Below are 24,928 nucleotides of genomic sequence, written 5' to 3'. Positions count from 1 at the left end.
ATCATGAGCTAATTAAATTTCTATTCTTTATAAATTACCTGGACTTTGGCATTTTGTTATAGCAACAGAAAACTGACTAATACAGCATTACAAATGTTCCACAGGGTGAGTAGGTTCTGGAACTTGCCAAATGGTCCTGCCAAATTGCTCTAATTAACAGTGGATTCTTTTTTGATTTGTTCATCTAAATCGATGACTTGTAAGCCAAGAACATTCTTTTTTTTTTCTTTCTTTCTTTTTTTTTTTTTTTTTGGAACCAGGGATTGAACTCAGGTCCTTGCGCTTGTGCAGGAGGGGGTGAAACCACTGAGCTAAATCCCCAGCCCTGCCAAGAACTTTCTTTACATCACTTTAGTTACTTGAATTTCCTAACCAAGTGGAGGTTAATCAGAAAACATTTTTCTTATTTCAATATTTGCTATAGAAAAATTTTCTAAATATTATCATTCCAATTTTCTATCTTGTAAAGTAGAGCAGAGTAAACAATAATATTTCCTAGGAAGAAAAGGGGCAAAGGGGAGGGGGAAGTGGGAGGGGTAGGGGAAAGGAAAGAAGGGAATGGAATTAATATGAGAAAATGAAAAAATGGAAACAAAGTCTTTGTAAATAGGGAGGGCAGGGGAAGGGAGAAAAAATAAGAACCAAGAGAGTATGTAAAGGTGCATATCTCCAATGATGAATGTCATTATATTGTACACCTAAAATGTACCAATAAAAAGTTGTACAAAAAAAATAATATTTCCTACCAGTCAAACTGATGTTTATTTGGAGTTACCATGCTCTCAGCACTGTGCTAGGCATTTCAGTTACAGAAGTCATCAACACCATAGTGCTTCTCACCTTCTAATAAAGGATTATATGACAGAAGATCTTACTGAATTTCATGGTGTGACAGTCAAGTTTATTTGTCAACTTGTTTGGTTTGGGAGTCACCTAGGGAACAATGAAACATACTTCTGGGTGTGTCTGGGTGGGTTATGGAGGAACAACCTTGAAGTCTATAGCTGACCCCTGGTTCTTACCATCTGGTGCTGTTATTTTGCTCTGCTTCCTGGCTGCCATGGACTAAGCAGCTTTGCTTCATCATGCCCTTCTGCCATGATGTTCTTGCCTTGGGGCCATCAAACATGGATGGAATCCTCTGAAACCATGAGTCAAATAAACCTCTTCTCCATTATGTTGTGGGTGTCAAATAATTTGACCCAGCAATAGGAAAGGGGAATAATATACAGGGTAATATCCAAAGTACCTATCTATACTTCACTTTTGTAGGTGATAGAAAGCCATACAAAGGGGTGGTAGAGAGCCATTGAGTTATAATCACCTGTGAGGGAGTTTATAATTTTGCATCTTAGCTCTGTCAATTATTAAGGGGACAATCACTCAGGAATGTTACTGTCTAAAAGCCTCAGTTTCCTGAAAGTAATGTTTATCTCATAGGTAAAAAAAAAGATGTGAGACAGATCAAGCAGTGTCTAACACACAGTGGGTGCAAACTAAATTTTCATTTTTTTCTTCTAAATAGTGTCTGGGAGCATGCCAGAGTGCCCTCTTTTTACTGTCCCTGGTAGAGAGTAGGTCTCCTTTTCCCATGCCCCATCAGACAGGAAGACAAACTCTCTGCTCCTATTTCAAAGGCAGCATTTATTAAAGAGTAGAGAGAAAACAGTAAGAAGGAAATATTTCTGTGACTCAGGGTGGATTTTCCATAGAAACAGATTATACAAGGGGCTGGTATTTAATGGCCACTGTTACTATTACTTTGACTAATGGTAAACTGAGTAGACTTTTGAAAGCCAGCCTGGGAACCCACTCCATAGCTTTAATATTCTTTCTTTCTTTATATTATTCTAAACATTTAAAATTAATTTTTATTATATAAGTATATAATATCTGTTTGCGGTAAAGAAAAAAACATTTAGTACGTATGGCTATAAACTGAAAAATAAAAATTCCCTTTCCCATCCTATCCTTATCTCTATCCCCAACCTGAAAAACCGTCCACAGTTTCTTGTGGATCCAGGTAGATATTTTTAAGGCATATTTAAAAGTGTAAATGAATTGTTGGATATGATATTATGGATCCATATTAAAGGCAATATATTTTTAAATGAAATTTTGCTCCATAAGCCAATCATAAACTGGGATATAACAATTTTCATTTTTAGGGCGAGAAAATATATTTAAAAGTCATAGAAAAAAGTCTTATTAACTGTTAGAAAACAGTAACATTTTAAACAATTTAGGTTTAAAGGGTTATAGTTCAGTTATCTGGAACACTCAGTCAAGCTCCATGTCTTGATAATTGAGGTATAGTCATATAACCACGCTGGACATGACTCTAGGATCAAAGGAATACTTAGCTCTATTTCTAGAGCTAAGAGCACTCTACAAGCTCTTTCAAGTAGCTAGAATTAATGTTCTTAGCAAAATGTCCATCGTTGATCTTCTGCCTAGTGCATGGGGACTTCAGTTGTGGGCCAGAAACATCCTCAGCATTCCAGGAATGTCATCAGCTCCTGAACAGCCTCTGCTGCAGAGGTGCCAGGACCTGTGTTGGCAGCAGCCTCTGCCTAGTGCAGGGGTCAAAGAGAGGGTCTTTCTGGCCTGTGTTACTTTGAGGTTACTTTGAGGGCCATGCAGTCACTTAGGTAGAGGAGAAAAAGAGATGGGGTCTTATACAAATATGATTCTTTGTCTAAAAGGTATGTGAGGGGCTTTATGCCACATGGAAAGAAGTTTTTTCCAGCCAAGGGATACAGTTCTATCAATTTTATTTGCAAGAAAGAGCTACAGAAATACCATTATAACAAGTTACAATGGTAGTCAGAGCTCACTAAGATCTGTTCATAACCTTTCCATCTTAGTCCCTGGAGAGGTCGCCAATTTCAAGTATGAAGGACAGAAAGAAGTGAACTGAGCCCTCCTTCTGTCTTTCCTCCCTGGCATTGCTTTTTGTTCATCTTCTCTGTAGGTAGCCATCTGTCACCCAGAGGCCTTCTGCTAGCTAACAGCACAGCAGAGTGGAAAAGCAATGCCTCCCTCCCCCTCTCCCCTTTCTGTGAAGTATGGGTTACAGTGATTTGAGAGGGAGAGAGGCTCTGGCTGCCTGAGCTCTGCTCAATTCTGCATGCTGATTATCATCTTTCCTGTATCTTTTAGGACAAGGCTACAGACGACACCAAGGACAAATGCATGTCCACCAGTAAGGCTATGTCAAAAAGAAATTTGCAACAAATGAGTCCCAGCATTAGCTCCTGGGCTGAACTGGCCCTGAGGACATTTCTCTTCTTTGAGTGTATTAGTAAGTTTTTGCATCATTAAGATACAATACCTGGGCCGGGGATTTAGCTTAGTGGTTTCGCAGCCTGCTGCGCAAGCGCAAAGATCCGAGTTCGATCCCGGTACCAAAAAAAAAAAAATACCATACCTGACACCCACAATTTAAAGGAGAGGTTTAACCTGGGCCACAGTTTGGGGGATTCATTCTATGGTCAGCTGGCTTCAAGGCAGAATCACTGAGGCAGAAAGGCATGACAAAGCAAAGATGGCATCTTGGAAGCAGAGAAGGGGAAGAATGCCAGAGAGGAGGTGAGGAACTGTACATAGCAGCCAAGTTCAGGCCTCCCATCCAGACACTCCCAGGAGCATGCTTAACTTATCTGCTAGGTGCTCCTTAACCCAACGCACTTGACACAGTGGGATTAATGGTCAGACAGACCTTGATTTTTTTCTTTTTAGCACAATGTCACTTTATAATCTTTGATAAAAGGAAGAAAATACAGTTGTTTTATTCCCCCTCCATGAGACCAAACCTCAGATAGCTGCTTTAGGTTCTTCTAACTTCTAGAAATGAACTCCATAGGAAGAGCAGTTAAATAGATCTCACCAAAACACTTTAGCTTCAACAGAAACAATAGGACACAAGAGATAGTGTGACATTAAATCTAACAGGAAGCCAAGGATTCATTTAGGTAAAAATGCTAAATATTATCTCTTGAAAAATACAAATTCCAACACACATGCTGTTAACAAAAGCAAGGTATTTTGCAAACTAGATAGGTAATTTGATCCACCCCCAATTCTGGTTACCAAGTGTGGTACAAAGATCAAAATTTAAGAGAATTCTCAGTCAACATCATAGTAAAGAAAAAAAAACCAAACCTTTGGCTGAACCAAGAAGCTACTAGAAGGTGTACATGGGCATAAATCAAAATAAAGAACATTTCCAAAAATACACACAGAATAATGTCCCTGAAGAGGAAACTCATATACTTCCAACTTATATTCAGTTGGATTTATTGAGTGACATTAGACAAAAAAAATCCTGTTCAGATTAAGGGCAAAAACATTTGCTGCAATTGAAAGCTATAACTAAGCCATTAAAAAAACCACAATCCATAGGATGAATATGATTGTCTTGAAATACAGGGACCACCTTGATCTTATATTTTTCACTCCAGAATCCTGGACAGAGGCCTGAGAGAGAATTGCTTTTTTCAGAGCTGCAAATATGGTCTTTGGACTACACAAGAGCCCCTTTTCTTCTGTTCTGAAGTGTTTCTTCCAGGAAACTGTCTTAACAATATAGGTATGGGAGCAAGGGGACCAGCAGAGGCCTGGGCTTTAGCTGTAGTTTTGCAACCAATCTTTGATGAGACTGCAAACCTGCCTACACTATGCTCTTCTCTATAAAATGGAAGGGATAGAACAGTTGATGGCCTTAGGAAACATATTAGAACAAGTGCCAATAAGAGGACATAGGTGATAGACTATTACATCCCTCTGTTACACAAAGTATGCAAGACAAAAATCATCAAAATTTACAGAAAGATGGAATATCTTTGAAACTGTCAAGGAGGTAAAGGACAGGACACAGCTGTGGAGTACAAAGACCTGAGTCTGGATGTGAGCTCTGTTGCCATTTGCCACATGAGCTTGAAGTCACTAGCTGGCCTTTCTGACATTTAGTTTCCTCATCTGCAAAATGGAGGCAACAATAGCTACTTCACAAGATTCCAGTGAAGGTATGAATAAAATGTAATAATGTACTTCCTGGCACTTGGCATACAGACTACTCTCAGGAAATGTCTCTTCTTTCTTGCCTGCCCAAAGTTAAACCTCTCCCTGACCCTGAGAGGCACCAGAAAGGAAATCTACTTCTTTCTGTTTTTATCACTGAAATGGAAACAGTACCATTGAGTTTCTGTGATCCACCTGGCCCACACTGCCAAGCAGTGCTTCCCAGATTTCCTGCCTCTTCCCTATTGAGGAGCATAGGTAGGTTGGGTCCCCTGGGAAGGGTGGATGACAGCAAGATTCCCAAACAGCTGAGTGAGCACATCTAGAACAGGAGGAAATGTTTTATGCATTCACTGCCAAAGACCACCCCTCCTGTGCTAAATCCCCACATGTATATATATGTCCAGGCAGTGACACATCAAAGGAAGAACTAGATCAACATGTAATGCAAGAGAAACAGGGCACTGGCCAGACACTGTCCTCCTTGTGTTTTGTGTCAGGGACTACAAATAATTTCTTCATGCCCCAGTCCTTTAAAATAAGTTTGAAAACTCATTGGCCCCAGTTCATGGGAATATTTTTAGGAATGTATAAAGCAGGAGTGGCACAGGGACTTTCCTTCAGAAACTCCTTATCACCCCCAGACATCCCGGGCTCTCCCCACCCAGCTTCCTGGAGGCAGACCCACCCTAATGGCAGCCAGAGATGCTCCAGGATAACAGAAGGGCAGATGTTGTGTGACTCTGCCTCAAGGCCTGTGACTCAGCAGGATCACTGAGCCTCCCTGGCAAATAATGCAATTCTCTGAGGACTGAGAATTGAAGCCAAGAACAAAGCCCAGAGGCCTGGACTCTTTCAGGACTTTCCTTGGACTTTCACTGGAAATGTAAGCCCACTCATTCACATCGGTTCCCAGAGATGGAACAGCTGGTACCAGCCAATGGCGGGGAGAGGTGTGAGAAACAAGGTCAAGAAAAGATGCAGGGCCAGGGATTTAGCTCAGTGGTTTCGCTGCCTGCTGCACAAGGGCAAGGACCCAAGTTTGATTCCCGGTACCAAAAAAAAAAAAGAAAGAAAAGATGCTCAGCAGCAGGTGGGTCAGAGCCTTGCAGTGTGTTAGCTGAGGCAGCTGTAGACTTGGATGGTAACCCACGAGTTGCAACAGCATTGTTTACTTTCTGGTCCTGCTCAGAGCTATCCTTTTTTCTACTGTGTCTGTGAAATCACCAGCCATACAAGTTTGTATCTGGACTACCAGAACCTTAAATTATGAAAGCAGAGTAGGAAGTGTTGAGCAGTGTATTGAGGAGCAAAAGCCTACTGTGGCTGGGGTAAATCAAATTAAGGATGAAATCACAGCTCAATCACTGGCAAGCTGAATGATCTTGCACAAGTTTTCAACCTTTTCAGGCCCAGTTTCTTCATTCAAAAATGAGAATAAAGTTATTGTGAGAATTGCTTGAGATAGTCTCTGTTACAGGAAATACGGAGATGAAATATAAAATATTATATCTTCTAACCTGTTAACTGTAGGATACATCAAGTTCTTGTTCTCTAGAAATTGAAGAATGGGTCCTAGGAACAATGGAAGTTAAGAGTAGGAAGGTATTTTATTGACAGGAAAGCTCTTGAAGGGTAGGACGGGACCCAAGTGGGTAGCCCAGGGCGCCACTTTATAGAGGAATTTTATAGGGTGAAACCCATTGGGTACAGTGTGGGCCACAGCCATGGACATCCAATAAGGTTACAAGTGTAGTCACTTAGGTAATAGTGGTCCAGTTGGGAAACAAGTTACATAACAAACATGATGGAAAGAACAAAGATTCTCCTAGGAAGTGGTGGGTGCAGAGGCCTCTGGTCATCCAGCCGGTGGTTGATGTCTATCTAGACTTCGTTAGGCCCACTGTTTGTTCTTTGAGGAAGTATGTAGGTCTGGTCATCTTGTCTTTAGCTTGAGGCCTGGTTTCCAGCTGATGTGTGTCCCCTGTAACTGTGGTGCGTTTCACCTTTGTCCTGACCCCCTCAAGGACCTAGCCCTATCTGACTGCATATAAAATTTCTATGTAACTCATCTGTCTATAATACCTTTAGGCCTGTACCTTTCCTGAATCCCTGAAGCCCAAGCTCCCCACCCTAATACCAGCTGACCACATGGATTTTCAAATTTCAACCACACTGGTCCCTTGTCACAATGTAACACTGCCACACTTGTATTGTATATCTCCTTTATGGCAGACTGATTATCTGAACTGGAACTAGATTTCATGGAATCTGCTGCCAACCAGAACTAAGTTTCACTATCACTTACTCAAGAACTGCTCCGCTCCTATAGATAGACTTCACCACAGCCTGTTTCCCCTCCCTACTGGCCAAACTTGCCCACAGATTTTGGATGTAGGACAAGGTGAACTCACAGAGGGATGTGCTGGTGTGTGGAGCAGGTCACAGTAAATACCCCCCCCCCCACACACACACACCGTTACAGGCTTATTTGAGTTCTAAAATTCTAGGATGGATAATTCTATTGCCTAGGTTACAAAAGCACCAACAGGTAAATCCCACTTACTTTCTTTCTCTCCTCTGCCTATCAGCTTGGTAAATAAGCCTGAGGCCATTGAATGAAGCATTACTGGTAAAGCTGAAAGCAAGGTGAAGTGGTGTGGTAGAGTCAGGAGCAGTTACACAGCAAGGTGAGTTGTCAAAACCCAAAAATGTGTTCAGTGAAGGCAGAGATATGCAGAGGACATGGTCCTAGCCACTACTCACCCACTTATTAATTTACATACGTAGTTACGAGCCAGGCACCAAATATGCATCAAGGGTTTGTCACACTACAGTGAAAGGAATGCAACAATAGATAAAAATCTGCCTCAAGAAGCTCACAAGCTGTTAAGAATACAGACAATAATAATACATTATGCAAAGTGCTGTGGCAGCACTGAGGAGGGCCTCTGAGCAAGGCCAGGATGGGGTGAAGAAGCAGTGGCAGTGGTAGGAAGCCATCTCAGAACAGCTGACCTTATGCTGAAGATTCAAAGATGAGTAGAAACTGACCAAGTAGAAAGCAGATGGAAAGAGCCTGTGCTGAGGCTCATGGGAATGTGAGAGCATGCTGTATGCAGGGATCCGGAGATCAATACATGGACAGGAAAGGGGGCGTTCTTAGTGATGAACAGCAGAGGAGGAATCTAGAGAAGGAGGCAGAGATATATATGCTCAGGAAGGGCTGCATATTGAGCTAAGGAGGTTCACCTTTATTCCTGGAGCTTGGAGGAGATAACAATGTAAGAGCCTCCAAAAAGTGGCTAAAGTAACAATGTCAGAGGGCATAGGAGCAAACAGCTGTGGGTTTTTGAATAAACTGCATCCAAATTTCCTCCTTGGGAGGATCTGCCCATCTTTTTGGAGAATCTCTCTCTGTTTGTATGAATCTTAGTTGGAAAATGCAGTGCAGTGCAGAAGATCTACAAATGTTTGTTGCTGTATAAGTTACCCAATTTAGACATGGGGGGAGATCACATAGTATAGTTTAGTTATTTCTATGTCTATCTTCCTCTTTTGGATTCCCAGTGCTTGGCATATAATATATGCTCAGTAATAATCTCAAATGCATAATCAGAGAACAAAAAATGGCAGACAAATTTGTACTAAAAGCATCATGTAGGCCCTTAACCTCAGCGACTCTGAACACCCCCTACCCACATCCATAGATTAGCTCCTACTACCAAAGTAGCTCTCCATCAGACTTTGGGAATGAAGGAGAGGTGATCTCTCAGACTCAACAGAAGACCATAGCACTGGGTCAGGGCTCTGATTCTTACATATAAATGTTCTGCTCCAGGAAAGTAATGAGATCCCCATCATTTAAGGCTGAATTACATTAATCAGATAATTAGACAAAGAAAAAAAGGAAGAGGACTGACCTGCTCCCTAGCTGCTGCTTTTCCCCCGACGTGAGTGCTTGGAAGATTGGTGAAAGGACACGAATGAAATAGGAACATAATGCATGATGGATGCTTAAAGATATCGACTAACTTCCTACCCAGTGAGGGCCAGGGCTCAGGAAATGGCATCCTATATTGATAACAATCCTTATCAGAATCCTGAGAAGTAGGTATCTTACTCTCATATTAGAGTCCAGGGAACCATAGGTTTTCTAAAGACCACATAGCTTATAAGGATTAAATTCTGGGTTTGGATCCAGCTCTGATATTAAGACCCATAAGAGACTCTGTTCTCTACCTAGATGCTTTCAAAAAAGCAACAGTCATGGGCACATATTGATGACAGCTGAGCTGATACAGTGATGTGAAGGAGTTGAAAAATATCACGAGTAAAAGTGGCCATGGGGCCGGGGATTTAGCTCAGTGGTTCTGCCGCCTGCCTCGAAAGCCCAAGGACCCAAGTTCGACAGCCCGTACCAAAACAAACAAACAAACAAAAGGGCCATACCTCTTCTGGCGTTGAGAAAATGATGAATTCCAGAATGAGACAACCAGCTTCCTTTCTCCAAAGCCCATTTGTCACTGAGGTCCATGCTTCCAGCAAGTCCCTTGTATGTGCAGCTTTCAGATCAATTTCCTGAAATACATAATGAGCACAAAAAGGATATGAATTACTACTAATGCCCTCTTGAAAACTGGGAGCTTTCTTAAAAGAAAGTCTCCAGTTTCCAGTTCATTATGTTCCTTTGGCATCTTATTGTTGAGATTTGGGTGGGGTTGCTGAAGTCCACAAATCAAATTTTCTTGGCCATTTGGTTAACAAATGTTTGTGGAGCAATTATCATGTGCTGCGCTTTGGGCAAGAAACTTTCTATTTACTTCTGTGTGTTTTATAAACTTCTAGAATTTCAGGGAAGGATACAGTAAGACCTCAATTTTACTAAAAAAAAAAAGATGAGGGAGGAATAAGAGGTATATAATCTTACATATGCCTAAACAGATTCCAAATTTTTCACCTAAAAAATTAAAGGTAGCTATCATTGTGTTGGAATTATGACTACTTTTTATTTTATTTATTTATTTTATTTTTATTTTTTGACTACTTTTTATTTTCTTTGTAAATTTTCTGCATTTTCCACAGTGAACATAAAACACTTTCATAACCTAAAAAAGTATGCAATAAATAACATTTTAAAGGAAAACCTCAGGGCCAAGAGAAATCAAGGAGACCAATTTTCCAGTTCCTTTTATCCTGATAGAAAAGCACATGTCACCAATACCCATGAATTTCACGAGGTCATCTTCTCCCTTGGTTGCCTCTGAAGTCATCCTGGAGAATCTCTACATATAAACTGCATCTGAGTTCATTACAACCCCTGACCCATGTTTTATCCACATTACGAAGAGATTTTAGTAACATTTGGCATATTATGAAATTTTCATCCTCATATGAAGTGGTTGAATAATTGAACATAACTGAGTCACACATCTGTGAATACAGCAACTGGGACTTCCACTAAGGCAAAAACCCTGCCAGCTTAATTAGGATGGGCACTTTATTATCATTTGCTGTAATCAGACCAGCTGGGTTGATTAGAGTTCTAGAACACCATTCAAACTTGCCCAGTAGGACTGCCTGGTGGACTGCAGACATGGCAGATTGACTTTTGCTTTCTAAATGTCTGCCTAGAAGAATATGGTAGGTATATGACTTACTTCATACAAAACTCTCTAATAACATACAAATAGGTGCTAAAGATTTTTGTGTACTTTATTGGGTACTGACTCACTAGCGAATTTGTGTTCAACCCAAGCACCTAGAAGGAAGTTCTAGACAAGAGTGAGTATAACACAAAGCAATAGTGAGGACATTGGATTCACAAATAAATCCAGATGTATGGCACTAACTGGGTGATTTTTGGGCAAGCAATTTACTTTAATTTTTTTAACTTTAAACAAAAGAGTCTAGGATAGATGTTGTCAACGACTCATTCAGGCTTTCTAAGACTTTCAATATTATGCTTCTACATCCAAAGTTAACTTATCCACACACATCAGTGGAATGAAGCGGCTGCATTACTTATCCATTAGTCAACAGAAATATCAGCCTCCCACATAAGAGGTGGCTGGTTGGGGCTAGATGGAGTGTACTATTGCAAAAGACACATTCTCTGGGAAACTAAAAGTATGTCTTGAGCATGAGTTTGATCCTGGGCCATGATCACACTGGCATCACTAAGACAATTGAAATAAACATCCAACATTTTATAACTTCTTTGATTATGAAATAATGGTAACAATAATGGCATATTATTATAAAGCAACATTTATTTACAACAGACTGATAATTAAAAATCACTTCATTAATTCTTGCAGTATCCTGGAGAAGTGAGTTGGAGATTCTAAGGGCTTTATGACAAAATAACATTACTGACTAATGAGAGTGGTTTTCAAAGTAGATTCCCCATTCTTCTTGGTCCAATGACCTAAACACTCCTCTGTCTCCCAGGAAAAAGATTTGCAAGATGATGTCTCTTAGCTATGTAAGATTAGACTCTCATATTCACACATTTCATTTTATTAATCTTAACTACACAGGTTCATATTGAGTGTTTTGTTAACTTCAATCTGCAAACCTGGCTGATTTCTCCAATGCTAGAGTTTCATATGTCAGCTTGGGAAAGCCAAGCATCAAATATGAAATAAAACTGTACCAGATACAAGAACTGGGAGGAAGACTTTGATCAATCACATCTAATACTGAAATTCCAATACCATCCCTCGGGTCACAGGAAGTCCCAGAATTGCTCATGAAACTCTGGAGCTTAGAGAACAAGCTTCCAGACCTTTGACCATATACAACAATGAATTTAACTTCTATCCAAGTAAAAATTCTATCAAAGACTAAGTCCATGTAGGAGAAATAAAATTTAAAGAAGCCATGGTAATGTAATGAAAAAGATACTGCAACCATGGAAAGAGGAAGTGAGGAAATATTTTCCTCTAGCAGCACATGACAGCTCAAACAGTAATATAACCAAGTTGGGGTGGGTTGAGTAGGAAAGACTATTAAAAACATAGAGTAGTAACTCTGACTTTGAGAACTACTTTAAAAAAAACCTAAGCCTAAATAGGGAAGGGTGGTGGGGGTGAAGGGCGCATAGGTAATGGAAAAAATAAGAACTAAGATACATCATGTTCAGGTACAAACACCCAATGATAAATATAAATGTATTGTATACCTAAAATGTACCAATTAATATATTTTAAAAAAAAACTAAGCCAACTGTTAGATGGACACTTGAGTCTATAGAATCCTGAGATACTAGGAATATATAAATGGTATTTAATAAATACTGCTTGATTTGATAGATGAATAAATGATAATGACCAGTGGATGAGGACCCTAGTCAGTTATTACAGCCCATTAAGCTCCCAAAAGAGGCATGTCTCCTTTGTAGCCTGTAGGTTTGGGACTCTGGCTCCCTCATGACCAGAACTCTCCTGAAGCTCTCACATTCTCCTCTCCAGCCACTGTGCCTCTGGAGTGAGCCAGCTACCCAGTTGCCCAAGCCAGAAACCAGCCATTCTTGATTGATTACATCTCACATTCCATCAACCACCAGGTTTTGTTTATTACAACTTGCAAATGTCTCAAGAATCCATCTGCTTTTGTTTTTATGGCCCTGGACTTCATTGAGCCACCACCCTCACTCACTGAGATACTGCCATAATTTTCTGGGTCCCTGGTCTTCCTTTTCTCCATCCCTCTCTCCATACTTACTTTGGTTATAGTTATATTTTTGAAACACAAAACTGTTTAAAATGCTCCAGTGACTCATTGCTCCCAGGATAAATTCTGGACTACTTGTCATGGCATATAAGGCCTAACTATGACACGGTATTTGCAATCTCTGAATAAACTCCCTCTTTGGTCATTTGAATATTCAGCTATCCCTAGAACTCTAGCAGGTTTGTTCTGGCTCATCCACTTCACTTTGACAACTATAACATCCTTCATAACTCCCTTACATTTGATTATATGTTCCCCAGAGGCTCCCATAGGCTATCTGTGCTTACCTTGTTATACCATTTATTACACAGTATTGTAATTTTCCACTAATAATATCTGTAGAGTTTAGTTTATAATTTATGCACTTGCAAGAGATTCTACCTTATTTGTATTGGTAACCTAAGTATTTGCAAAGTGGCTGTCACAAGTAAACATTCAATATACCATTTGAGTAAATGAACTACTGGTGCTTGGTACAAGCAAATCTCAGTTGACTGCACTTCTTTGAAAAGTAATCTGTTTGCAACTTCACCCACCCCATAACCACATCTTCTGCATCTTTGGCAAGTTCTCCACCCCATAACCACACCTATCTGCCTCTGCTTCCTAGTCCTATTCTTACCTCCTTACCCAGTCTAGCCTGCTGATATTCCCTCACCCATGATCCCACTTCCGCTCACATCCTGCCCCTCTGCCCATCATGCCTCTAGAGACCTTGCCTTTTTATGCATCCACCTTCCTCCCCAAGCCTGGAAAGAAACTATATTCCTAATTACCCACAGGAGAGCTCTGCCTGCCTAATGCAGCCAATTCATACTAAGAACTCTGGCCATCACTTCCAGGGCCATTTATGGCACAGGGAACTTGACTGAGAACTATAAATTCAGAAAAATCCTAGCCATACTTTGCTCTATTTTACTGCCATTTATGGCTCCATCTATAGAGAAAGAATTGATTAATTTGAAGTGCTATACTTAAATAATTATGTGGCACAGTTTATCATCAGGTACTTAAACAACCACTGGTTCTAAGGATCATGAACATGATCACAGCAAGCAAGTCTTCTTGCTGATAATTTAAGCTATAAATCAAGATAAACACACACACAATGTCATTTGATAAATATTAACTCAATGTCTCCTATGTGCTAGTTACTATGCTAAAAACACTTGGAACAGAAAAGCATAAATATTATCCCTTCAAGAAGTTTTTGGATTTGTGGGGGAGGTAAATATCTGGAAATACCATTATAGAACAACAAGCTAAGTGAAAACATAGAAGATGTAAAGAGTAAACCAAGGGGGGCGCGGATTTAGCTCAGTGGTGCCGCCACCTGCTTCGTAGATGCAAGGTCCCAAAGTCTATCCCAGGTACAAAAAAAAGAGAAAATAAAAAGCACAAACCAAGGATCTACAAATAAAACAGTATAGAAGCTGGAAGAGAAGCTTAGAGCCCTTTGTCCAGCCCTTGCCTTATGCATGACTCCTTACCACATACCTATTCAGCCTATACTTAATACCACCACTGAGAAGGAGCTCATTTGCTCCCCAGGTAAACCACTACATTTATGAACAACTCTGTCAAGCAATTCATTTTTAGATTCTTAACAAAATATTGATATTCACCAACAATCCTCAGTGCTGCTGAACTGTTACAGAACTCTTGGCCCTTATTCTGGAAGGTAAGATACTCTTCAAAGGATATCAAGATTTCATGCCAGTTCTAATGGTTTCCCAGCCTTTTAGATCAGGACCTTATTCTTATACTGTATTCCATCTCAGTTGGAAGTTGAGGATGTAAATCTACCTGGTCCCACCCAGAAGACCAACAAAACAACCAGTTGAATCCCAAGAGGAAAAAAGTCACAGGATGGAATCTTCCTTCTCAGGCAGAAATAACAAGCTAAGACCTCTATTACCTAGGATACTGTCTAGTCTGGTATCAGCTATCTGAAAAACTCAGTTATAGGTGACCTTGTGTAGCACAGTGGAATGAAGAACAATTTCCTCTTGGGATACCCCAAGGGTTTGGCTCTGATGAGTTTCAGTCTCCAACCTTGAAATATTCTTTTCCTTCTAGCTCAGAATAATCCAAATACATTAATATAAACACCTAGCCTCTTCATATTCAAGAGATAACATTCAGTAGCACTTATAAGAAATCTTAAGCTTATTTGGAAGAGAAAAATACTCTTAAGTATTCTCTGTGAGGAAAAAAAAATACTCTTTGCATGAATAAAAGGGCATAAAAAGCTAGAGAGACAGAATCCTCTTCTGTCTGAAATGGTGAATTTGGGAGATTTGTGATGATTATATTGTGCTTCTTATTTGTTTCCAAGAATCCTTACCAGCTTTGTAGAATTGGAAAGTTTGAGTAACTTGAAAACCATTATTTCAAACTGGTTTATTCAACTGTGCACAGTATTTGTAAATCTACTGTGGGAATTATTGATGTTAATATTTTTAAAGTATTCCAATAAATAATGTATGCTACTACTCTCTAAGGAGCTGTGACAACAGGCATATTTTTAGAAACCTAATAAAGCTAAAAAAATTATGAAGTCTTCTACGGAACTCTCAGTGACTCAAGCTTTTTATCTCTAAAGTTAGTCCATTAAGATCAAACTCCGAAGTTCCCGCTACCATGAAACCTTCCCAAGCAGACTTAACCTCCTTTTCCCTTTGTGTTCCTCAGAACTCTGTATTCCATTAGGACAAAGCTTTTTCACTGGAGAATAGTGCTCTTTACAAGATAATTGTTTCTTCTGTTAGAAGGTTGTCTCCTCAAGACAAAGTCACATCTTACCCACCCTTCTGTTTCACTGTTAGAACAATGCCTGCCTCTACTTGGGTTGAGCTAATGCTTTTTGGATAGAAACGAGCATTCCTTCAGCTGAGAAACCCAAGTGAGACTTTATCTGAAAATTCCTCACATAATGCAGTGTCAAATCAGCAACCATAATAAAAGATTTTTCTCCAAATCCTGCCATCCAGGCAGCTCAATGCCCAAGTATAAATTGACAAGCAAAGAAAAAGTAAACTAAGTTATTTCAAGAGAACTGAGTTCTTATCTGGGATCTTTTCTTAATGTAATGACTCTAGACAAATCACCTTAATAAGAAAAGCACAGTTTTTCTAGAGTTAAATGGGGTTCATAGAGTACATTCTTTGTTGACAGAGTTTTGTGGCAAATCTTCAAAACCCTGCACAAATGCATGGCATTGTTATTTCAGCAAAGTTGCTTATAGATATCATTTGGTATGCAGCACTGAATTTCAGCTTGGTTGCTCAACTCGGGTGGTGGCACAGAATGTGGGAGGCAGTATAAACATGATAGGTAAGAGCAAGGACTTTGGGGGACAGATCTAGATTTAGATTCCATATCTGCTATTTACTGGCAGTGATCTGTAAGCAAGGTGTACATGTCACTGAGCCTAGTTTTTCTTATCTGTAATAGGGATCACAGCACATACTTTGTCAGGTTGTTATAGGGATTTAATGAGAAATATCTGTAAAGTGTCTAGTAGAAATCATGGCTGATAATAAAAACTTGATAAATGGCAGTAGTTTTTATTATCTACATTTTTTAGAGATAGGATCTCATTGTACAGTTTGAGCTGGTCTTGAACACACTATGTAGCTCAGAATGGCCTCCAACTCACATTGATCCTCCCACCTCAGCCTCCCAAGTGCTGGGATGACAGGTGTGCACCATCACGTCCAGCTACTATCATCATTATTACTTGACATAGATATACTTCTGGAAATGACTTGGTCCCGTCTGTGAACTTTATTCTGTGAGGAATCAGAATGAACTGTGAGGAGTCTTTGGGATGCAGTCATGTATCTCAAAGGAATGTTGCTGGCTAGAATACAGTTGTCTTGAAAGAAAAAACAACAGTGCAAAAAATGGATAAGAGTGCAAATATGAATCTGTCACTGTGCGCCAACTGTAGAAAGGGAGCAGAGAACTAGTAAGGAAAGAGGAACGGAGGTGAAGAGGCAGAGGCAAGATCTGCAAGAACTTGCTGAGGCAGAGCCATAAAAGAGGACCAGTTGGGTGTGGGATTCTGGGAACCACCAGAGAGGATTAGGTGGTGCTGAGAGCAGGCAGTGGGTTGAAGTCTGGGAGACAAAGAGACAGAACAAGATAAACTGCTATAGCTCTGATTATGAACCAAGGAGAGAATATTGATAGGGCTGCACAGCAAAACACTACTGTGGCTCATTCCCGGATCTTTACAGCCATATCTGAGCAGGACAATATATCAATTAACATCCGATTCAACTCTGTCCATTAGATAGATGAGAGCCACATATATAATTTTACATTTTCTAATAGCCATGTGTCTTAGCAAGCTTGGGCTGTTATAACAAAATACCATAATCTGAGTGGCATAGATATTTATTTCTTACAGTCCAGGAGGTTGGGAGATCCTAGATGAAGGTGCTAGCTGATTCCATTCTCCAGAGAAGCCCTGGGTTGCACGTGGCCACCTTCTCCTTATCATTGCATGTGGTTAAAAAAAAAAAAGATCAAATCTTTCTTTCTTTTCTTATAAGGACACTAATCCCACCATGGAGGTCCCAACCTCATGATCTCATCTAAATCTAATCACCATCCAAAGGCTCCATCTCTAAATATATCACATTAAGGATTAGAGCACCAATATATGAATGGGGAGAGATGGAGCACAAACATTTAAAATACAGGGCTTTGTTGTTGTTGTTTTGGGGGGGGTACTGGGGATTGAACTCGGGTCCTTGTGCTTGCAAGGCAGGTGGCAGAACCACTGGGCTAAATCTCTGGCCCTATACTTAACAGAGTTTTTTTTTTTTTTGGTACCAGGGATCAAACTCAGGTCCTTACACTTGTGGGGCAGGTGGCAGAACCACTGAGCTAAATCCCTGGCCCTTAAAATACAGGGCTTTGAAATGGGATTTAAACTGTACTATGTATTTTCATACACACTACATGTCAATTTGGACTAGCCATGTTTCAACTGCTTGATAGCAGTGAATACCTGTGACACAGATCCAATGTCAAGGGAAAAGTGAATGTTATTCTCCTGATGCCTCAGGCTGCAAAGGTCTTAAAAATCCTTCTAGCCAGAAAAGATCTTTGAAGATGTTCGTAATCCAGGGACACTTGCCAGACTTCTGTTTAGCATCTTTATTTGAATTTAAGTAGTTTTACTAAGTAGTTTGAAATCCACCCTCCAATTCAACATACACTGAGGGCTGATTTACTCCTTGGCCTACACAGGCTACTTATGGTGCTTATTCTATTCATTCTACATTCTAAGGAAAATTTCCTCACTTTTACCCTCCTCCTTCAATTACAAGGCAGCTTTGTGCATGCCACTTCTATCTCTGCTCTCCACCCCCTCTCTGGACTAGCTAACCAGAGGTGGTCACATGACTCCATGAACCATTTGATTAATCTATGCAGACACCTGGTGGGAAAATTATCACTCAATGAGTGACAGACTATTCCATCCTAGCTGGGCCAATCAGATCTTCTGTCAGGGATAAGAGGCAGGATCAGTCAGTCATGGGAAAAGTATCCAGAGAAGACACACATGAAAGGAAGCAGAGAGGGAGAAGGCTGCATCCACTGGGTTTCTAGCTACTGTTTATATTTCTTCAGGCAGGAGCTGTAGGTGGGGGAGGTAAGTGGGCCAGAATAGTTTTTCTTCCATCTGTTTTCCAGATTAGGCTTCCAAAAGAATGTTCATTTTATTAGGACAGAGTGGCTCTTCAGATGAAAGAAGTTTGAAAATCTCTTATGGGAGGGTCTCAAAATAACTTGGCCTCCTTGTGATCTTCTGGGACCTTCCAGTGCTACCAATCACAATCTGAGGTGCAGTTGTTTGGCTATTGTTGGTTTTCTGTGAGATTCTTATATCTCTCAGGGTTATGACTAGTTGAGGGAGTCTACTTTTTGATAAAACAGGCCTACCATGGAGACATACTTTACATGCCTCCCCTTGGAGTTGTTTATGCTCAGTCTCATGCCAACACTTAGCCTGTCAAAGAAGTGATGGATTACTCTGGATTGCATCCCCAAGTCATTATATGCTGAACATGCTTCATCACAGTGGCCTTCTGGGGACCCTTTTAAGCCTCACATCATCTACAGCAGTGGTTCCTAGCTGTGGGTGCACATTAGAGTCACCTGGGGAACTCTTAAAATATGCTGATGTCCCAGTTCCTTGCCCAGACTATGAAATCAGAATCTCCACAGGCAGGTCTTTTGGCACTGATATTTCTTAATAACTCCCCAAGTAATTTTTTTTTTTGGTACCGAGGATCGAACTTGGGACCTTGTGCTTTTGAGGCAGGCACCAGAACCACTGAGCTAAATCCCCAGCCCCCCAAGTAATTTTAATGTGGAGCTAAAATTGAGAAACAGCTCATGTCCTCATAAGTTTTGGGTTTCTGGCGGAGAAAATCAGATACTACTTTTAAATATAAGAGAAAGACATAATCATTTTTTTTTGGTACTGGGGATCGAATACATGATCATTTTTTTAAAAATACAGAAATAGGGCCAGGGATTTAGCTCAGTGGTTCTGCTGCCAGCCTCACAAGCGGAAGGTCCCAAGTTCAATCCCCAGTACCCCCCCCCCCAAAAAAAGAATACATAAATAGTGAGAATGATCTAAAGTGAAAAGTCTCATTCATCAATAGAATCCCTGACAGCTCCCACTCCCTAGAGGTAACTATTAGAATGTCTTGTGCTTCATTTCAAAAAATTGTCTATGCCTATGCAAATATAAATTCATACATATATGTATGTATACATATATATGCATCTTCAGCCACAAGGGTTAAACATGGCTGACTTTTTCTCTTTCTAATATATCAGAATTATTAGCCTAGAAATTTTTTTTTTTGGTACCAGGAATCGAAATTGGGACCTTGCACTTGTGAAGCAGGTGGTGAAACCACTGAGCTAATTCCCTGGAACAGCCTAGAAATTTTTAATTAAAAAAAAATGGCAGGATTGGATGCTTACTTTTGCAGATAATAAAAAAATCTATAAAGCTAAAGTAATTAAAACAATATGACCTTGTTGCTAAAATAAACAGATTACTTGTCAGAACAGAATAAAAAGTCCAAAAATAATGAAGTTAACTTGGAATATGAAAAAAATACAATTCAAATCAGTTAGGAAAAGGTAAACTGCTCAATAAATAATAATGGGTTAATTGACTATTTAATTTTAAAAATTTTGATTCACATTTCACATTTTATAAAAATAAAAACAAGAACAATCCAAATCCAAAGGTAGTACAAAGAAGGAAATTATAAAGATCACAGCATAAATCAATGGAATGGAGATTTAAAAAACAGAGGACTGGGGATTTAGTTCAGTGGCACTTCACTTGCCTCACAAGCGCAAGGTCCTGAGTTTAATCACCAGTACTAAAAAAAAAAAACCCAAAAAACAATACAAAGAATCAATGAATTGAAGAGCTGGTTCTTTAAAGGAAAAAGCAAAATAGACTAACTTTTAGCCATGCTTATTACAAAGGAAAGAAAAGACCCAAATCAAAACAACTAGAAATGAAAAACATAAACTCACAGCAGATACCACTGAAATCCAGAAAAGTATTAGCCACTAGTTTGCAAATCTGTACACTAATAAATTGGGAATTCAGAAGAAATACCTAGGTTCCTAGATACATAGCAATTACCAAAATTGAACCAACAAGATATAAAAACCCTGAGCATGGTGGTGCAGGCTTGTAATGCCAGCACTTGGAAGGCTGAGGCAGGAGGATTGCCATGTGTTGAAGACCACCCTGAGCTACATAGTGAGTTAAAGGCAACACAAAACCTGAATAATAATAATAATAATCCCATAGCTGGCAATGAAATTAATGCAGTAATAAAAAATCTACCAACTAAGAAAAAACTAAGTCCTGATGGATTCACTGCCAAATTTTATAAGAACTTTGGGGAAGATCAAATGCCAATACTCTTCAAATGCTAATGAAATCCAAGGGGAAGGAGTACTACCAAAGTAATACCTGGGAGTTAATGTTACTTTGATTGTAAAACCAGACAAAGATCGAACCAAAAAATAGAACCATAGGCCAATTTCTTTAATGAACATAGATGAAAAAATCCTCAGGAAGATCCTAGCAAACAGAATGCAACCTAGCAAAAGATCACACATCATGACCAAGCAGGTATCATCTCAAGGGTGGTTCAACATACACAAAATGTAATCCATCTCAGAAACAGAAGCAAGGACAAAATTCCCATGATCATCTCAATAGATGCAGAAAACACCAATCCCAAAGTCAATATCCATTCATGATTAAAAAGCATTCTGAAGAAAATAGGCATAGAAGGACCATATCTCAATCTGAGAAAAGCCATTAATGATGAACCTACTGCCAGCATCATACTAAATGGGGAAACATTAAAAGCTTTCAATCTAAAATCAGGAGTAAGACAAAAATGTCCACTATCGTTACTCCTGTTTAATATAGTCTGCAAAAACAGTCAGAGTAACTAAACAAGAGAAAGAAATAAAAGTGATGTGTATAAAAAAGAAGTCAAATTATCATTATTTGCAGATGACATAATCCATATCAAAGACCTTAAAAATTCCAAAGACTTCCAGATTTAATAGTCAAACTCAGCAATGTAGCAGGATAGAAAATTCAATACACAAAAATCAATAGTGTTCCTGTACACTAATAATGAACTCACTGAGAAAGAAGTTAGGAAAACAATACCATTCACAGTGGCACCAAGAAAATCTAAATACTTAGGAATTAACTTAACCAAGGAAGTGAAAGACCTCCACAATGAAAACTATAGTACTCTGCAAAAGGGAGATTGAAGAAGACATCAGAAAATGAAAGACATTGCCCCCATTGTTGGATTAGGAAAAACCAATATAGTCAAAATGGCCATACTTCCAAAACTGATATATAGATTTAATGCAATCTCAATCAAAATACCAATGGCATTCCTTACAGATCTAGAGAAAACAATCCTAAAATTCATATGGAACTAGAAGAGACCCAGAATAGCAAATGCAATCCTTGGCAAAAGCAAAGCAGGTGACATAACAACCTCAAATTTGAAGTTATACTACAAACTATAGTGATAAAAACAGAATGATATGGGCACAAACACAGACATGTGCATCAGTGGAACAGAATAGAGGAAGCTGAAACCACTGCAGGCACATCCAGTTATTTGATCTTTGACAAAGCGTCCACAAACAAACTGGAAGAAAGGTAGCCTCTTTAGTAAATGGTGCCTAGAAAATTGAATATCCACATGCAGAAGACTCATGTATCTCATCATGTACTAAACTAAAATAAAATGGATTAAAGATCCAATACCCAACTCCCAAATTCTATTTCAGTGAAAAATTTAAAACTTTATAAAGGGGGAAAAAATGGTTCTGTTTACCAACTGTAGACCAGCCTCAGCCTCATAAGACACAGCATAAAAATGATTTCCTAGATAACTGAATAATAATAGTCCTTTGAGAGGAGATGATGATTTATGGCTTTAATATACTATTTAATTCCTAAGACATTTGTTAATAGAATGATGAATACACAGAGTAATTAGGAGTTTTGATATGCTTAAGTTTTTCTTTCAAAGTTTTATGTTAAGGAAAAGACTTGCAAACAGTAATGACTATAGGACAGTATTTATACTTTTAGCAAGAATAGCTTTGTGTTTCAGTTAGGAATGATTTCACATATATTTACATTTAAGTATTAAAACTTTAGTAAAGATGGTTTTTAATAAAGCTTTATAACTTGAAAAAAAATGGATTAAAGATCTACCTGTTAAGATAGAAACATTTAATCTACTGGAAAATAAAATAGGTAACTCTAAAAAAAGACATAGGCATGGGCAAAGACATTCTGAACAGAACCCCATTGGCACAAAATAGTAGCAAGTATTAACAAATGGGATCACATCAAATTAAAAAGCTCTGCACAGCAAAAGAAACAACAGAATGAAGAGACAACCTACAGAATGGGAAAATATTTTCCAGCTATACATCAGACAGAGGATTAACATCTAGTACATATAAAGAACTAAAAAAAAATTAAACTCCCCAAAATAAAAAAACCCAATAAAAAATGGACAAGTGAAATGAATAGACACTTCTCAGAAGAAGTACAAATAGCCAATAAATAATAAAGCAGCATCACTGGCCATTACAGAAATGCAAATTAAAACAACACTGAGATTCCATCTCACTCCAGAAAGAATGGCCATTATCAAGAAATCAAATATAACAAATGCTGGCAAGGCTGTGGGGCAAAAGGAGCCCTTCTGTATTGTTGGGGGAAATGTAAGCTAGTACAACTATTATGGAGATCAATATGAAGATACCTCAAAAAACTAAAACCAGAAATTTCTTTTGACCCAGAAATTCCATTTCCCCTTCTATATATCTTCCCAAAAGAGGTAAAGACATCATATTACAATGATACATTCACACCCATGCTTATAGCTGTACTATCTATAATAGCTAAATCTTGGAAAAGTCCTATCTGCCCATCAACAGGTAAATGGATAAAGAAAATGTGGTATTTATACACAATGGAGTACTACTCTGCCATAAGGCAGGACAAACTGGAGTTATTTACAGGAAAATGGTTGCACCATGAGACCATAATGTTAAGTGAAATAAGTCAGACACACAAGCTTAAATATTGGATGGTTCTTCTTATAAGAGAAACACAAAATATAAATAAAGAGAAAACAAAGCATAGATAATAGAAAGTAGGGAAATATTTTTCAAATGGGAAGAGGACCAAGAGATAGAGGAAGCAGTGAGGGAGGGGAAGGGAAAGGGATGAAAAAATAATTGAGATCTTTTATGTACAGGTACAAACTTCCAAAACCAAATGTAATCATTATATAATGCAAATGTGTACTAATAAAAAATAAAAACTGTTTAAAAAAAAACTTCCCTCTCTCCCCCCCCCTTTTTTTTTGTGCTGGGGATTGAACTCGGGACCTTGCGCTTGTGAGGCAGGCAGCAGCACCACTGAGCTAAATCCCCGGCCCCACTCTCTTCTTATTAATGAGTATATTTAAATATTTTGCTGTTACATAAATGCTGACAATGACGTTTTCCTATTTTTAATTTGTAATTTTATTTCATTTATATTATTTTTGTCACATATTTTCATTAATATTTTATGTAATTAAATGTATGAATCTTTTTTGGCATAGCTCTTGAGTTCAGATGCCATGCTTTAAAAGGTCTTTTATATTTCAAGATTATTTAATAAATTACCAATTTAAATTTTATTTTTAATATTTAACACATATTTTATTAATCTAGAATTTATTTGGAGCCTGAAATCCAGCTTCATTTTTCCTTTCCAAATGTTAGTGATTTTTCCCCATATTCCTAGGTGGAAAAATGCTAGATTGCCATTTCTGTTGGGTCTATTTCTGGATTCTTTATACTCTTTATTCTTTTCCACTGATATCTCTGGTGCTCTGCCAGTTCTGGTTACTGTGTTTTTGGCATGCTTTCACATCCAATATGATAAGAAATCCTTCCTCGCAATGCTTACCCTGTAGAAATTGCCTGGGTTGTCACATTTTCTAAGTCTAAAAGTTAATTGGATGAGATGTTATTGACTCATTTTTACCTCTTCCTTTCCTCTAAATATAACCAAATACTCTGGAAATAACAGACAATCATAAGAGGACTCTGAAAGATGGAAAAAAGAAAGCTGGCTGGCTTGAGAATTCAGACTTGAGATAGCATGGTGATTTTCTAGTTTTTCTTTTTGTCTCCCACATTCCTGTATTGGGGTCTACAGACCTACAACCCTATACCATTAGTAGAGTAGAATTAAAAAGCAAAAGCCTTCTCTTTCTTGCCAAAAGCAGAGGAAAAAAATGAACCCAGAAAGTCCCGGTAGGAAGCTAATCCTTTGGTCCCCATTCAGGGCCATAGCAGAAATTAGAGACTCCTTAGCAGTAGCATCACAGCAGACTAAATTAATCCCACCTCATTCCTGCAGGCAAGTGTCCCACCTTCAGTGTCAGAATCATCAAAGACACCTGTCCAATATCCAGAACTGCAGTGGGTCCCATGTGCATCAGCAGTAGGAGTATCCTTGTTTCTTACCCAAGACAGCAGGTGGCTA

At 38.9% G+C, this 24,928-nt stretch overlaps 1 protein-coding gene across 2 annotated transcripts in view; it reads right to left on the bottom strand.

Moving 5' to 3' along the window:
- Nucleotides 1-24,928, bottom strand: part of Amotl1 (angiomotin like 1) — a 179,409-nt gene that overhangs the window by 141,302 nt on the left and 13,179 nt on the right. For both annotated transcript variants that reach the window (XM_004838055.4, XM_087212303.1), the window contains exon 2: nt 9,475-9,603. In XM_004838055.4, coding sequence (XP_004838112.2) covers nt 9,475-9,559 — 85 coding nt within the window. In that variant the 5' untranslated portion in view covers nt 9,560-9,603. The remainder of the gene's footprint in view (nt 1-9,474; nt 9,604-24,928) is intronic.

Source organism: Heterocephalus glaber, unplaced genomic scaffold, assembly GCF_053883595.1.
Source record: "Heterocephalus glaber isolate CG9 unplaced genomic scaffold, H.glaber_assembly_v1.0 deba00001429, whole genome shotgun sequence".
Classification (NCBI taxonomy): Eukaryota; Metazoa; Chordata; class Mammalia; order Rodentia; family Bathyergidae; genus Heterocephalus; species Heterocephalus glaber.
The sequence above is the reverse complement of the archived record's forward strand: the minus strand, read 5'-3'. Positions and strand labels throughout refer to the sequence as shown.